The sequence below is a fragment of the Brassica rapa genome, chromosome A07 (assembly GCF_000309985.2).
Source record: "Brassica rapa cultivar Chiifu-401-42 chromosome A07, CAAS_Brap_v3.01, whole genome shotgun sequence".
Classification (NCBI taxonomy): Eukaryota; Viridiplantae; Streptophyta; class Magnoliopsida; order Brassicales; family Brassicaceae; genus Brassica; species Brassica rapa.
The window spans coordinates 17,111,456-17,122,928 of record NC_024801.2 but is presented as its reverse complement, the minus strand read 5'-3'; the positions used below and the strand labels follow the sequence as shown (position 1 = coordinate 17,122,928).

The 11,473-nt window shown below is 38.5% G+C and overlaps 2 protein-coding genes across 5 annotated transcripts; both read right to left on the bottom strand.

The window, feature by feature from the left end:
- Positions 1-716: 716 nt before the first annotated feature.
- Positions 717-7,721, bottom strand: LOC103850230 (COP1-interactive protein 1). Of its 3 annotated transcripts, XM_033274580.1 has the most exons (6): positions 7,329-7,721; positions 7,007-7,073; positions 6,798-6,850; positions 5,900-6,068; positions 3,340-5,795; positions 717-3,276 (listed from the first exon to the last, which is right to left on the bottom strand). In XM_033274580.1, the coding sequence occupies exons 4-6, from the start codon at positions 5,991-5,993 to the stop codon at positions 1,105-1,107; spliced, it is 4,722 nt and encodes a 1,573-aa protein (XP_033130471.1). In that variant the 5' UTR covers positions 5,994-6,068; positions 6,798-6,850; positions 7,007-7,073; positions 7,329-7,721; the 3' UTR covers positions 717-1,104. The 3 variants fall into 3 exon arrangements, with proteins under 3 accessions (XP_033130471.1, XP_018512204.2, XP_009125197.2); XM_018656688.2 differs by having other exon boundaries at positions 717-5,795; positions 5,900-6,065; positions 7,329-7,718; XM_009126949.3 differs by having other exon boundaries at positions 717-5,795; positions 7,329-7,717.
- Positions 7,722-8,228: 507 nt separating this feature from the next.
- On the bottom strand, positions 8,229-11,433 carry LOC103850229 (COP1-interactive protein 1). Of its 2 annotated transcripts, none has more exons than XM_033274586.1 (4): positions 10,936-11,433; positions 10,115-10,722; positions 9,260-10,004; positions 8,229-9,168 (listed from the first exon to the last, which is right to left on the bottom strand). In XM_033274586.1, the coding sequence occupies exons 2-4, from the start codon at positions 10,269-10,271 to the stop codon at positions 8,397-8,399; spliced, it is 1,674 nt and encodes a 557-aa protein (XP_033130477.1). In that variant the 5' UTR covers positions 10,272-10,722; positions 10,936-11,433; the 3' UTR covers positions 8,229-8,396. The 2 variants fall into 2 exon arrangements, with proteins under 2 accessions (XP_033130477.1, XP_009125196.1); XM_009126948.3 differs by having other exon boundaries at positions 10,115-10,198.
- Positions 11,434-11,473: the final 40 nt, after the last annotated feature.

Below are 11,473 nucleotides of genomic sequence, written 5' to 3'. Positions count from 1 at the left end.
TTCGGATTCAGTTTGAATAAATCTAAAAACTCCAAATATTGTAAACTAAAACCTATTCAAATATTTTGATGGTTAAATTTAGTTCGGCCTGTGAATTTTATATGGATCCGAAAACCCAGACCGGATCCAGTTCAAAAACACCAGATCCAAAACCGACTCGAATAGATAAGAAAAATTAGAAGTGATGGGGATGAAACACCAATTTGAAGTATGATCTCACATTAAAATCAGAGGTGTAATCACAACGCCTTTTGAATTCTTAAAAATATATTTTGCTGTATGAACTACCTTAGTATGAAGTATGAACACACTCACAAAAAGAAGGCGTGTGAAAATTTAAAAACGTAACATCAGCGATTTGCAAGTTGCAGTTTGATTGGTTCTTGTCTTGTTGCATAGTGGACGCAAACAAACACGTTTTTATTGAAGTTTCGGTTATTTGTATGAACACAAAATACGTTTGCAACCCTTTTTTTTTTTTTTTAAGTATGAACACCAAGTCTAAGAGGATTGTCCCCCATTCATAATATCACACGATTTCACTCTATCACTCGCCCAAAAATATTTAGACAGCACAGTGGTCTCATAGTGTGATATATGGAGTGTAGAAAGCTCGAAATGAATTCAATGCGGGAGGCTCAATAGTGTATGCATGATATTCTTTTCCTACCAAGAACAACAATTATCTAATAATGGAGTATCCAGCAGATAGCAAAGACGCAAAAATACTATTTTACCAACAACATTAATCATTCGTTCTGTACAATGCACCCCTCCAGAAGTAAAATATCAAATTCATTTCTGTAATGCCCTTTTATTCCCATTAAATCCCACCACCAAACAAACTTTTCCCACAGTAATAAAAAATACAAACAATTTGACTTACAAAAACAACAGCAACAAAAACACAGGGGCAACGAATATTAATGCAACAAAATTACACCAACACAAACACACCAAAAATATCCTCTCGACCAGAAGTTTTCCACAAGTTCAACTTCTCGATTGACCAAAACCTAAGAACCACATATACATTCTTCGCATTCATGTGGGGAGGGAAAGAAATGCAACGTACCGTACTGTCTCCGACCACTGCACGAGCTCTTAGGCTCGCTGCGACTGTCTTTGCCCTCGAGCCACAACGGTCTTAGACAAAATCTCTTCAAGATATTCACAGCGACCTCTATGGTGATCAATCCAAATACATAATTGCCTTATTGCTTCTCTTTTCTCTTCTCCAAGTCCCATCAAAGTCTCCTTCATTGTCTCCTTCTCCTTTTCATCTTCTCTTACCTTTTCTCCAAGCTTCTTTATCTCCTCTTCTTTCCTCTCCATCCCTTTCTTCATCTTCTCCATCTCGTGATTCCTCTCTATCATCCAATTCGTAGCAGTCCACAGTAACTTAGATGCCTCCATTACCGTTTTCTCGTACTTCCCTTGCTTCTCCGTGATTTTTCCCGACATTGATTGAAACCCATCAAGTGTTGTGTTCACTTTCTCAGCCATCTCTTTTATCATACCTCGATATGTTTCATGAGTCACCTTAAGGCTTTTCTCAAGCAATGCTTGTTCCTCTATATGCCTAGCTTCTTCTCTCCTGAAAGCTTCCTCTTTCTCTGTTAACACCTGTTCAGTTACCCTCAGTTTCTGGTTCGATAAACGAAGCTTAACCTCGATGTTACTGATTTTCTCCATGAGAGTTTCTATCTCCTCTCCTTTCATTTCTAGCTCGTTACGTAAACTCTCCATCGTTTCTTCATGACCTGCGATTGCTGAATCTCTGGATGTTACTTCATGACCTGTTTGCTCCAGCAATCTTTGGGCTTCTTTGTGATCCTCTGCTAGCTTATTTAGTATCTCCTCACGTTCTTTTAACAGTTGGCTGATCTGTTTGTGTTCCTCTCCCAGTGTATTGTAAGCAGTTTCTTGCTCTTCCAATGCTCTTTTGACATCAATGATCTGATTAGACAATTCTGATTTCTCTTGCTTCTCTCTATCAAGCTCTGCTTCGGTCTCACTCTTCTTCACCTGCAGTGAATCAAGTTCATCCTGCAGATTGTTGATCTGTTCTGTTAAGGCAACTGTTTCAGTCGATGCTTCGTTAATCTTATCGCGCATTTGAACAATCTCTTCTGTTTTAGTTCTTAGCTCCTCCTCAAGCTCACTTCTCTGTTTCCGTAGAGTCTCTATCTCAACTTCAAGACCCTTGATCTTCTCAGATAAACCATTTCTCTCTTCTAGAATATTATCGTGATCTTTGACCTTGCTTATGATCTCATCTTTTAGATTTTTAATCTGACTCATATATTCAGAGCTCTCTTCGGACTTCCTCTCAAGTTGGATCTCAAGTTCTGCTTTCTGGCTTTCAAGTGACGCCACTTTCTGGCCCAGACCATCGATCTCATCCATCAAACCCTTAATCTGCATTGAAGCTTCATTGCCTTTGCTCTCCATTAGTTTCTCTAACTCCTCCTTTTGAAGAGACACTGAATCTAGTCCTCCCCGTAGGCCATCGATCTCAGCTGTCAAACTCTCAATTGTGGACGATGAATGCTTCTCGTTATCCTCAAGTTTTTGGGTTAAAGCAGTGAGTTCAGTACCTCTCTCGTCCATTGTCTTCCCAAGTTCCGAGATTCTAGCAACCATTTCTCTGTTTTGCGCTTCCAGTTGCTCAATTTCAGTGGTCTTGCCTACAATCTCTGTCTCAAGATCTACTGTACGAGCACGAACTGACTGTAGCTCCAGCTCAAGGGTCGCTATTGTTGCTTCTAGTTCTTTTATTTGCAACTGTGATTTGATTTCCTTCTCTTTCAGATGTACAAGTTCTGCTTCTTTCTCAGCAAGATGCTCTTTCAGTTTGCTTGACTCAGCTGTGAGTTCCTGTAACATGATCTGTACCCTTTCGAGCTCCCCTGATGTATCTGAGATTTTAGTCGACATGGTTTTGTTTTCTTCCTCTGCAATCTTCAGACTTTCACTCAGATCAGAAACCCTTTGTTCAGATGACTTCAGTTGCGCTTCTAAATCTCTCAGTTGAGTGGATGAATCTCTCTGATGAGTCTCATGGATATCCCTCAAACTGAGAAGTTCCTTGTCTTTCTCACTGTGGCTCTCTTTTAACTGTCCAGACTCAGACATGAGTTCTTGTATGGTGTTCTCCGCCTGCTTAATCTCATTCGACATTTCTGAAATTCGCTGAGATAACATTTTCTTCTCCTCCTCAGCACTGTTCAAGCTCTGGTTCAAATCTTTAACTCGTTGCTCTGCTGATTCCACCAGTTCTTCTAATTCTTTCACTCGACTCGATGAGACTCTCTTATGTGCCTCGTGTACCTCCACCAAACTAGAAAGCTCACTTTCTTTTTGTATGTGTATATCTTTCGACTCTGCCAATTCAGCCATTAGTTCTTGTACCTTGTTCTGCGTCTGTTTGAGCTCTTCTGTAGTTTCCAAGATCTTGGAAGACATGGATTTGCTTTCTTCCTCTGCAACATTCAGACTCGCACTCAACTCTGAGACCCGCTGTTCCGATGATTTCAGTTGAGCTTCTAACTCACTCGTGCGTGTGGATGATTCTCTCTGATGAGTCTCGTGGATGTCCCTCAAACCAGAAAATTCTCTTTCTTTCACATCGTGGCTCTCTTTCAACTGTTCAGTCTCAGACACGAGTTCTTGTATCGTGTTCTGCGCCTCTTGAATCTCGTTGGAAATTTCTGATATTTTCTGAGAGAGCAGTTTCTTCTCTTCCTCTGCATTGTTCAGGCTTTGGTTCAAATCTGCAACCAATTTCTCTGATGATTCCACTTGAGCTTCTAATTCTTTGACATGACTCGCTGATTCTCTAAGCTGGGTCTCATGTAACTCCATCAAACTGGAATGCTCAGTCTCCTTTTCCTTGTACCTTTCTTTCATCTCTCCCAATTCAGCGATTAGTTCTTGAATTGTGTTTTGTGCCTGTTCGAGCTTGTCTGTAGTTTCCAATATTTTCGAGGAAATAGCTTTGTTTTCTTCCTCTGCAGCCTTCAGACTCGCACTCATATCTGAGACGCGCTGTTCTGATGATTCTAGTTGAGCTTCTAATTCACTCACTCGTGTGGTTGATTCTCTTTGATGAGTCTCGTGCATATCTCTCAAACCAGAAAGTTCCCTCTCTTTCTCACCGTGGCTCTCTTTCAACTGTCCAGACTCTGACTTGAGTTCTTGTATGGTGTTTTGTGCCTCTTGAATCTCGTTAGAGATTTCTGAGATTCTTTGAGAGAGCAGTTTCTTCTCTTCCTCTGCATTGTTCAAACTCTGTTTCATATCTGCAACCTGTTGCTCCGCTGATTCCACCACTTGTACTAATTCTTTTACTCGGCTTGTTGAATCTCTCTGATGTGCTTCGTGTACCTCCACCAGACTAGAAAGCTCACTCTCTTTCTCTTTGTGTCGGTCTTTCAACTCTCCCAACTCAGCCATGAGTTCATTTATCGTCTTCTGCGCCTCCTCTAGCTTGTCTAGAGTTTCAACATTTTTCGAGGAGATAGCTTTATTTTCTTCCTCTGCAGCCTTTAGATTTGTACTCAAATCTGAGACCCGCTTCTCTGAGGATTCCAGTTGAGCTTCCAATTCACTCGTGCGTGTGGATGATTCTCTCTGATGAGTCTCATGGATGTCCCTCAAACCGAAAATTTCTCTCTCTTTCACACTGTGGCTCTCTTTCAACTGCTCAGACTCAGACATGAGTTCTTTTATGGTGTTCTGCGCCTCTTGAATCTCGTTAGAGATTTCTGAGATTCTTTGAGAGAGCAGTTTCTTCTCTTCCTCTGCATTATTCAGGTTTTGGTTCAAATCTGCAATCAACTTCTCTGATGATTCAACTCGTGCTTCTAAGTCTTTCACTTGACTGGATGATTCTTTCTCATGGGTCTCATGTAACTCCACCAAACTAGAGTGCTGACTCTCTTTTTCCTTGTATTTTTCTTTCACCTCTCCCAATTCGGAAGTGAGTTCTTGTATGGTGTTCTGTGCCTGTTGGATCTCACCTGAAATCTCCGTAACTTTCAAGGATAGAGATTCGTTCTCTTCCTCTGCACTACTCATTCCGCGGGTCAGATCAGAAACTCTCTGTTCTGCTGCTTCTAGCTGCTGCTTGAAATTAGTAGCTTCATCTTTGAGTTGATCACTCGTTGTTTTCCAGTCTTCTGCAATTTTCTCAGCTTCTTGAAATCTTTTGATACCATTGTCTATCTCAGTTTGCAGTTGATCTCTTTCTTTTTTCATATCTTCTAACTTCTGGTTCAGATCAGTTTCTGTTCTGCCAGCAACTTCCAGTTTCTGAAGTAGTTCTCTGCTATCACTCAGAGCTGTTGTCTTTTCGCCCTCTAACTTCTCAGTTTCAAATTTCAAATTGCTGATGATCTCTTCTGATTCTTTTAACTTCACCAAAGCTGCTTCAAGCTCGGAATCTACTGCTTCTTTTTCTTCAACACTCGTTGTCAACTTATTTTTCAGATTAGCAATCTCATGATCCGCAGTTTCGATTTGTTGCTTCAAGTCATCTTTCGCTACTTTTCCATTTTTCTTGGTCTCCCTCCTCGAAGAATGGTCAGAATCCGAGTCTGAGCTCGACGAAGAAGAGTTTTCTCCTTTCTCGTGGACCTTTTTCCTAATCTCTCCCGTTATATCATATAGAGACTGGTACTCCTGGTGGAGTTCATTCACTAACTCTGAAACCACTTGTCGTTTAGATTTATCTTCATCGATGTTTCCACTCTCAACCATTCCCAAGATTTTCTTCACCTTTTCATCAATTTCTGCACCAGATGATGAAAATACTTTTCACGTAAGTATTTATCAAATCAAGAGCTACGGATTTCATTGGACATGTGAAACAAAACATGTATCGTAGGAAAATTACCAGATTTGGTTACTTTAAGCATTTCATCTTTCTCATGATCAAAATGAGGCTCAAAGAAAGACTTCAAGGTCTCTCTAAACCGATGCTTTCTCATATCTTTTTCTTCCGTCTCTCCAATTACTTGTTCAACTTAACAATTAGAGGTTTTGGGAACCTAGTATTCATTCATCTGTGAACAATACACAGGAAACATATCAGAAGAAACGCTAAGATCAGCAGAACAAACTTGTTCAAATTAAATGGCATTATTTAAATAAGAAAAGAGGTACCATCCTTGTCACATTCATTCCCGTAAATATATATAATACGACTAAAACATTACTAAACTAATGATAAATTTGGCTGCATAGATCCGCATCTTGGTTTCAGCAGAGAGAGAGAGAATATAATAATATAGAACTCTGACAAGGTATACAGGCAATAATGTAACTTGTGGGTCCCGCAGAGAATATCAGTAGATCATCATGGGTCCGAACCTTAATCTTAAATCATTCAGTATTTCTTACTAGTTCTGACTTCTTACCAAGTGATGAGGCTAACTTATAAACGTAAATTAATAAGAATTTGGATTAACGGTAATCCCTTTACAGTGCCGGGTCTAAGTTGGTAACTGATGGTATTGGGTGAGACAAGAAATATCATGTGGAGCCACCTCAGCAAGTTAGGAAAAGCACAAACCTCTAGAACGATAAAAGACAGCTATGATAAGCTCAGAAAATATGAGTTGTTACTTTTTGTTCTTATGTTACCCTTTTAAAAAACTACATAAACAATTCAGTTTCAAATAAACCAATCTCGATCCGATCTTAAATAAGCATATATTATGGAGTATATTTTTGAAAGGAATTTACTGCTAGTAAAACGGTAAATATAGGGAGGCGTTTCTAGTTTCTCTTACCCCTTTTCCTTAAAGCTTCAGGGAAGATCCAGAATCAACTTAATGGGTTTAGCCTGTATGGATAAGAATGTACAACTCTGAGGAATAAATTTGCGGAAAAAAAGTTACGAGGATTCAAAGCAGTTAATTAGTGGAAGCTTCTTAATGACAAATCTTGGTAACATGATAGCAAAATAATCAAGTGTGAAAAGAGAAGCTCATGACATTACCTTAGAAACTTGATCGCTTCTTTACCGAAACTGCGAGATCAGCGATAACCTCTCTATGATCGATTAACTGCAAATGATCAGATGTGAAATTAGAATAATCTGAAATAATTTGAGAAAAAAAGAAGCAAAGGTATGAACAAGAACAGTAAAAAATTAAATCATCATCAACGAAGAAAAAGAAAGTTATGTTAGATGATCAGTTCATCTAACACTAGCGTAAGCTAAATCGAAGAATCAAGCGACCTAAGTACTTGCTCAAATCAACGATAATCTAAAACCACGCGGAGAAATCGAAGCTGCCAAAACCATCGAGAAGTTGTACCTGGAGACGGAACTGCTAGGGAGAAACGATCGAGAAGAAACGAAAGAGATGAGGAGGAGGAGAATCTCTCTCTCTCTCTCTCTCTCTCTCTATCTCTGTGTGTTTCAACGATGAAAAGATTACGAAATTGAAAATCGATGCGAGGGAGGGAGAGAGATTGAAGAAGAAGAAAGTGATTTGGTTTTGGACTTATGTGGGAGAACAGTTAGGAGCACATAAAATTTTGTTTTTTCAATTTTTGAGAAGACGAATGAGAGAGAGAGAATCTTTTTTTTTTTTCTTTTTGAGAAAATTTGTCTTCCACAAACGCTCCTTTCTTTATCGGATTATTACGCTTCTGCCACTGTCGCAATTTCTTTGCTTCACGTCATGGCTGTCAAAATATCATTTGACTGTTGTACATTTTATTTACGCTTCTGCCACCACTAATGTATATACATCTTGACTTTTTGTCTTGTTCTTGGGGGCACGCACCCATGGATTATGAATTGGCTCATGATTAACGCTTTCCTGCATTCTTTGAGCAACAAATATGCCCTCACTAGTTATGAACTTATAATCCATCCTTTATGTTAAAACTCAACATAACTTTATGATTTAAAACGTGTAGTTGTATGCTTCTAAGAACATGATTAACGGTAGGAGGGGTTAAGGGGTTCTTATTTTTTATTTTTTTTAATTTATCTGATTTAAAAAAAAAAAAATTAAAAACGAATCATTCGCGGACCGCGAAGTGGAGCCCGTAAACAACACCAGAACCAAAGCAGACTCGCCTCTTGCGGAAGAGAAGGAGGAGCTGAATTTTAATAAAAATGTGGGCTCCACCTTTAAGAGTCATGTTAAGGGGTGCCGTTAATTATGGTGTAACAAAAATAGAGTTTAGTGGATGAAGGCAAACACAACAAATGAAAAGATTTATTAAGTAGGAATATGTTTGTTTACAAAAATATTTATTTACATCAATGAAAAATATTCAAATCTTTCAACATATATACAGTGTTTTTAGAGTTATAATATATACAAATTGTAAAGACCCAGAAAAACAAAGAACAAAAGAAGAAGAGAAGTTTATGCTTGAAGGGCAACCTTACAAATGGATGTTTTGAGATCATCATATCGACAACGTTGATAATCAACCAAGACACAGAGTTGCCTTATGGCTTCTCTCTTCTCTTCTCCCAAACACATCAACTCAACATCTCTCTCCTTCACATTAATCTCAAGCTTTTTGATTCTTCTCATAGCCTTTTCTACACTCATCTTCCCTGTTCCTTCCTCTCCAAGCTTCCCCTCTAGTTTCGATAGCTTCTCCTTTAGCAGAGTTTCTTGTGCTTCACTGCACTCTAGCTTTGCTTCCAGAGTTTCCACCTCATGCTTCATCTTGCTGTTCTTCTCATGCACCCACTTTCTAGCTGAATCAATCTCTTTAGCTAATCTTGTGACTTTGTTCGTTAATTCATCGCCTTCTTCAAGCTTCTTTACTACCATCTCTGGTCCGGCAAGCCCTTTCTCCACTATATCTTTGATTTTCTTGAATTGGGTTTCAGAGACAGTGAGATCTCCTCTGTTTCCTTGTGTTTGTGTGTTCATGTACTCGTTCTTGCTCTCCAAGTGTATTTGTTCGGCTACATGGATCCTCCTGTACAGTATCCGGATACGATCTTCCATTTTCATCTGGAAATCTTCAGATAGTTCCTCCATTTTCCTCTCGAGAAGATTGGTATTCAACTTCGAACCAATGGACCAACGTTTCATCAGCTTCTGATCCTCTGAGAACTTGTCAATAACGTCTTTCTGTTCTTTAACAAGTTTCTTTTGGTCCTTGATCTCCATTGATAGCCTGCATCCAATCAAAACTCAATGGTAACACACAAACTTCATTTTAACTCAAGCTAACTTAATAAAAATACAAATATTTTGTTGTTTATTACCGGTGAATGGTGTCTTCTTGTTTCTTACTCTTATCTTCAATCTCATCAATGTTTTTCATCTGTCTCTCCTTCTGTAGTGAATCAAACTCCACTATTCTTGCATGCATCTTGTGATTCTCTTCCCTAAGATGGTCAAGTTTCTCAACTTTGTTCCTCAAAGCTTCCTTTTCTTCAACAATCTTCATCTCGGCCTTAGCTCGCTTCTCTTTTTCTCCCTCCAAACGCTTCAGTTTCATATGTATCTCCGAAGCTTCATCGGTTTTTTTCTTCAGCTTCGATGCTAACTCATCCTTCTGGTTACGCAACAATGCAACTTCACCTTTTGTCATCAAATGCTCTCTGTCCTCGTTTCTCTTGCCTATGAGATTACCCGCCTGTTCCATTTCCTGTTTCAGACTGCTCACCTGTCTCTTCAGATCTTCATTTGTTGACTCTGTCTCTTGTATCTTTCTGAGCATCGCCGCATAATCTGAGCTCAGTGCTTCACTAACATTACCGGTGCTGATATCTACTTCCTCTGAAGAAAAGTAATCCAAATCCGAACTAGACCTCGATGAAGAAGCAGCAGCAGCCGGTTTTCCTTTTCTTCCACCACTCTCCAAATCATGATGATATACAGAGTAAAGCAGCTGACACTGCTCGTGAAGATCGTTGACGATCCCAACAAGCTCCTTCTTAGCAACCTTTGGGATCTTGTTTTTGTTTTGGATATACTTCAAGAGTGTAGAAACCTTCTTCTCCACTTCTGCACATGTAGAGCAACATATACATATATATAGGGAGAGAGTTTTTGGAAACATTTGCCTCATCATAATCTTAAAACTAATGAGCATTGTAAGCAGAGTTCTTACTTACCTTCTTTTGCCTCCTCCATTTTTTGATTTATAATGCTCAGGAGCTTAATCACAGAAAAAGAAGGATCAAACGGTAAAAGAAACTCTGAGAAGAAAAAAAAAAGAAACAAATTCGATTTATTATTTGGATAGAATACAGACAAACATAGTAGTAGCATTCTTTTAACTTGGCATGCAAGTTAACCCAAAATAGAAAAAGAAAAATACAACATGATCCTTGAATCAATTCATTGAGAATAAACTGGAATCTAGTCCTCTCGACCACACGAACATTTTCCAATTATGAAGTGGCAAAATTATATGGACGTAACAAACACATTGTAACTGAAATTAAAAAAAAAAAAGCAAGAAGAAGCTCTATAAAAAAAATAAACACAAAGAAGCAAGTAAACAGAAACGTCATGGGATGTAAGTAAAAAAGAGAATCGTCATATGATCCTAGAATCAATGCACATAGAACATAATTTGAAACTAGCTAGTACTCTTCATCAAATCCTTTTCACAAGCAAGCTTTTCAGCTAACAATTAATAGGACATATCCATCCTTTTCGCAGCTTACTTGTGCTTCACGACTCTCTAGGGTTCCAAAGTAAACAATATAACGCAGACCTAAATATCAGAAACTAGAGAAATAAATAAAAAATGGTAGAACAATGGACTTTTTTAAGAGGATGAAAATGAAACGAACGTCATGGTTGTCATGAACATGAAAGCAGGCCCCACAAGGAAGGTGAGGAATTAACAAACAATAATAAACATGCAACTCTGGGCTCCACATTCCACCGTTTGATTCCATACCACAATTAAACAAAAAAGAAGTACCTGAAGTTGGAGACTATTTTTGACCGGAGGATCTAATATTGTTTCTCCGTCCGTCCTTCCGGCAGAGAAAACTGAAATTGAAACAACGATCTGACTATTCGAAGATAAAATAGTTTTTAAGCTAAATGGGATGAGAGTCACAGATCAAACGAGAGGTTGATAGTATAAGTGCCATACTTTTTAAGAAAAAAATATAAATAAAAAAACATAATTACAAAATTAGGAGGTGTTTCTTTTTTCTTTTTTTTTGATCAAAAGGAGGTGTTTCTTTTTGTCTTGCAATTTCCCTTCAAAATTTGGCACCACTTGTTTTCTCAAACGCCATTCAAGTTTCGTTATAATTACGAAAATACCCAATTATATATGATCTATCGTTGATGTATTGGGCCAAGGGACGTATTTGGCTCAGTATCCATTCATCCAGTTTAGGCTGTTAACCCTCCCACGTGGTATACGTACATATATATGGACCTCCAAGTTACACTAATTTTGTTTTGCGAGACTTGAGCGTTAATGAGTTTGACTAATATAGAAATGT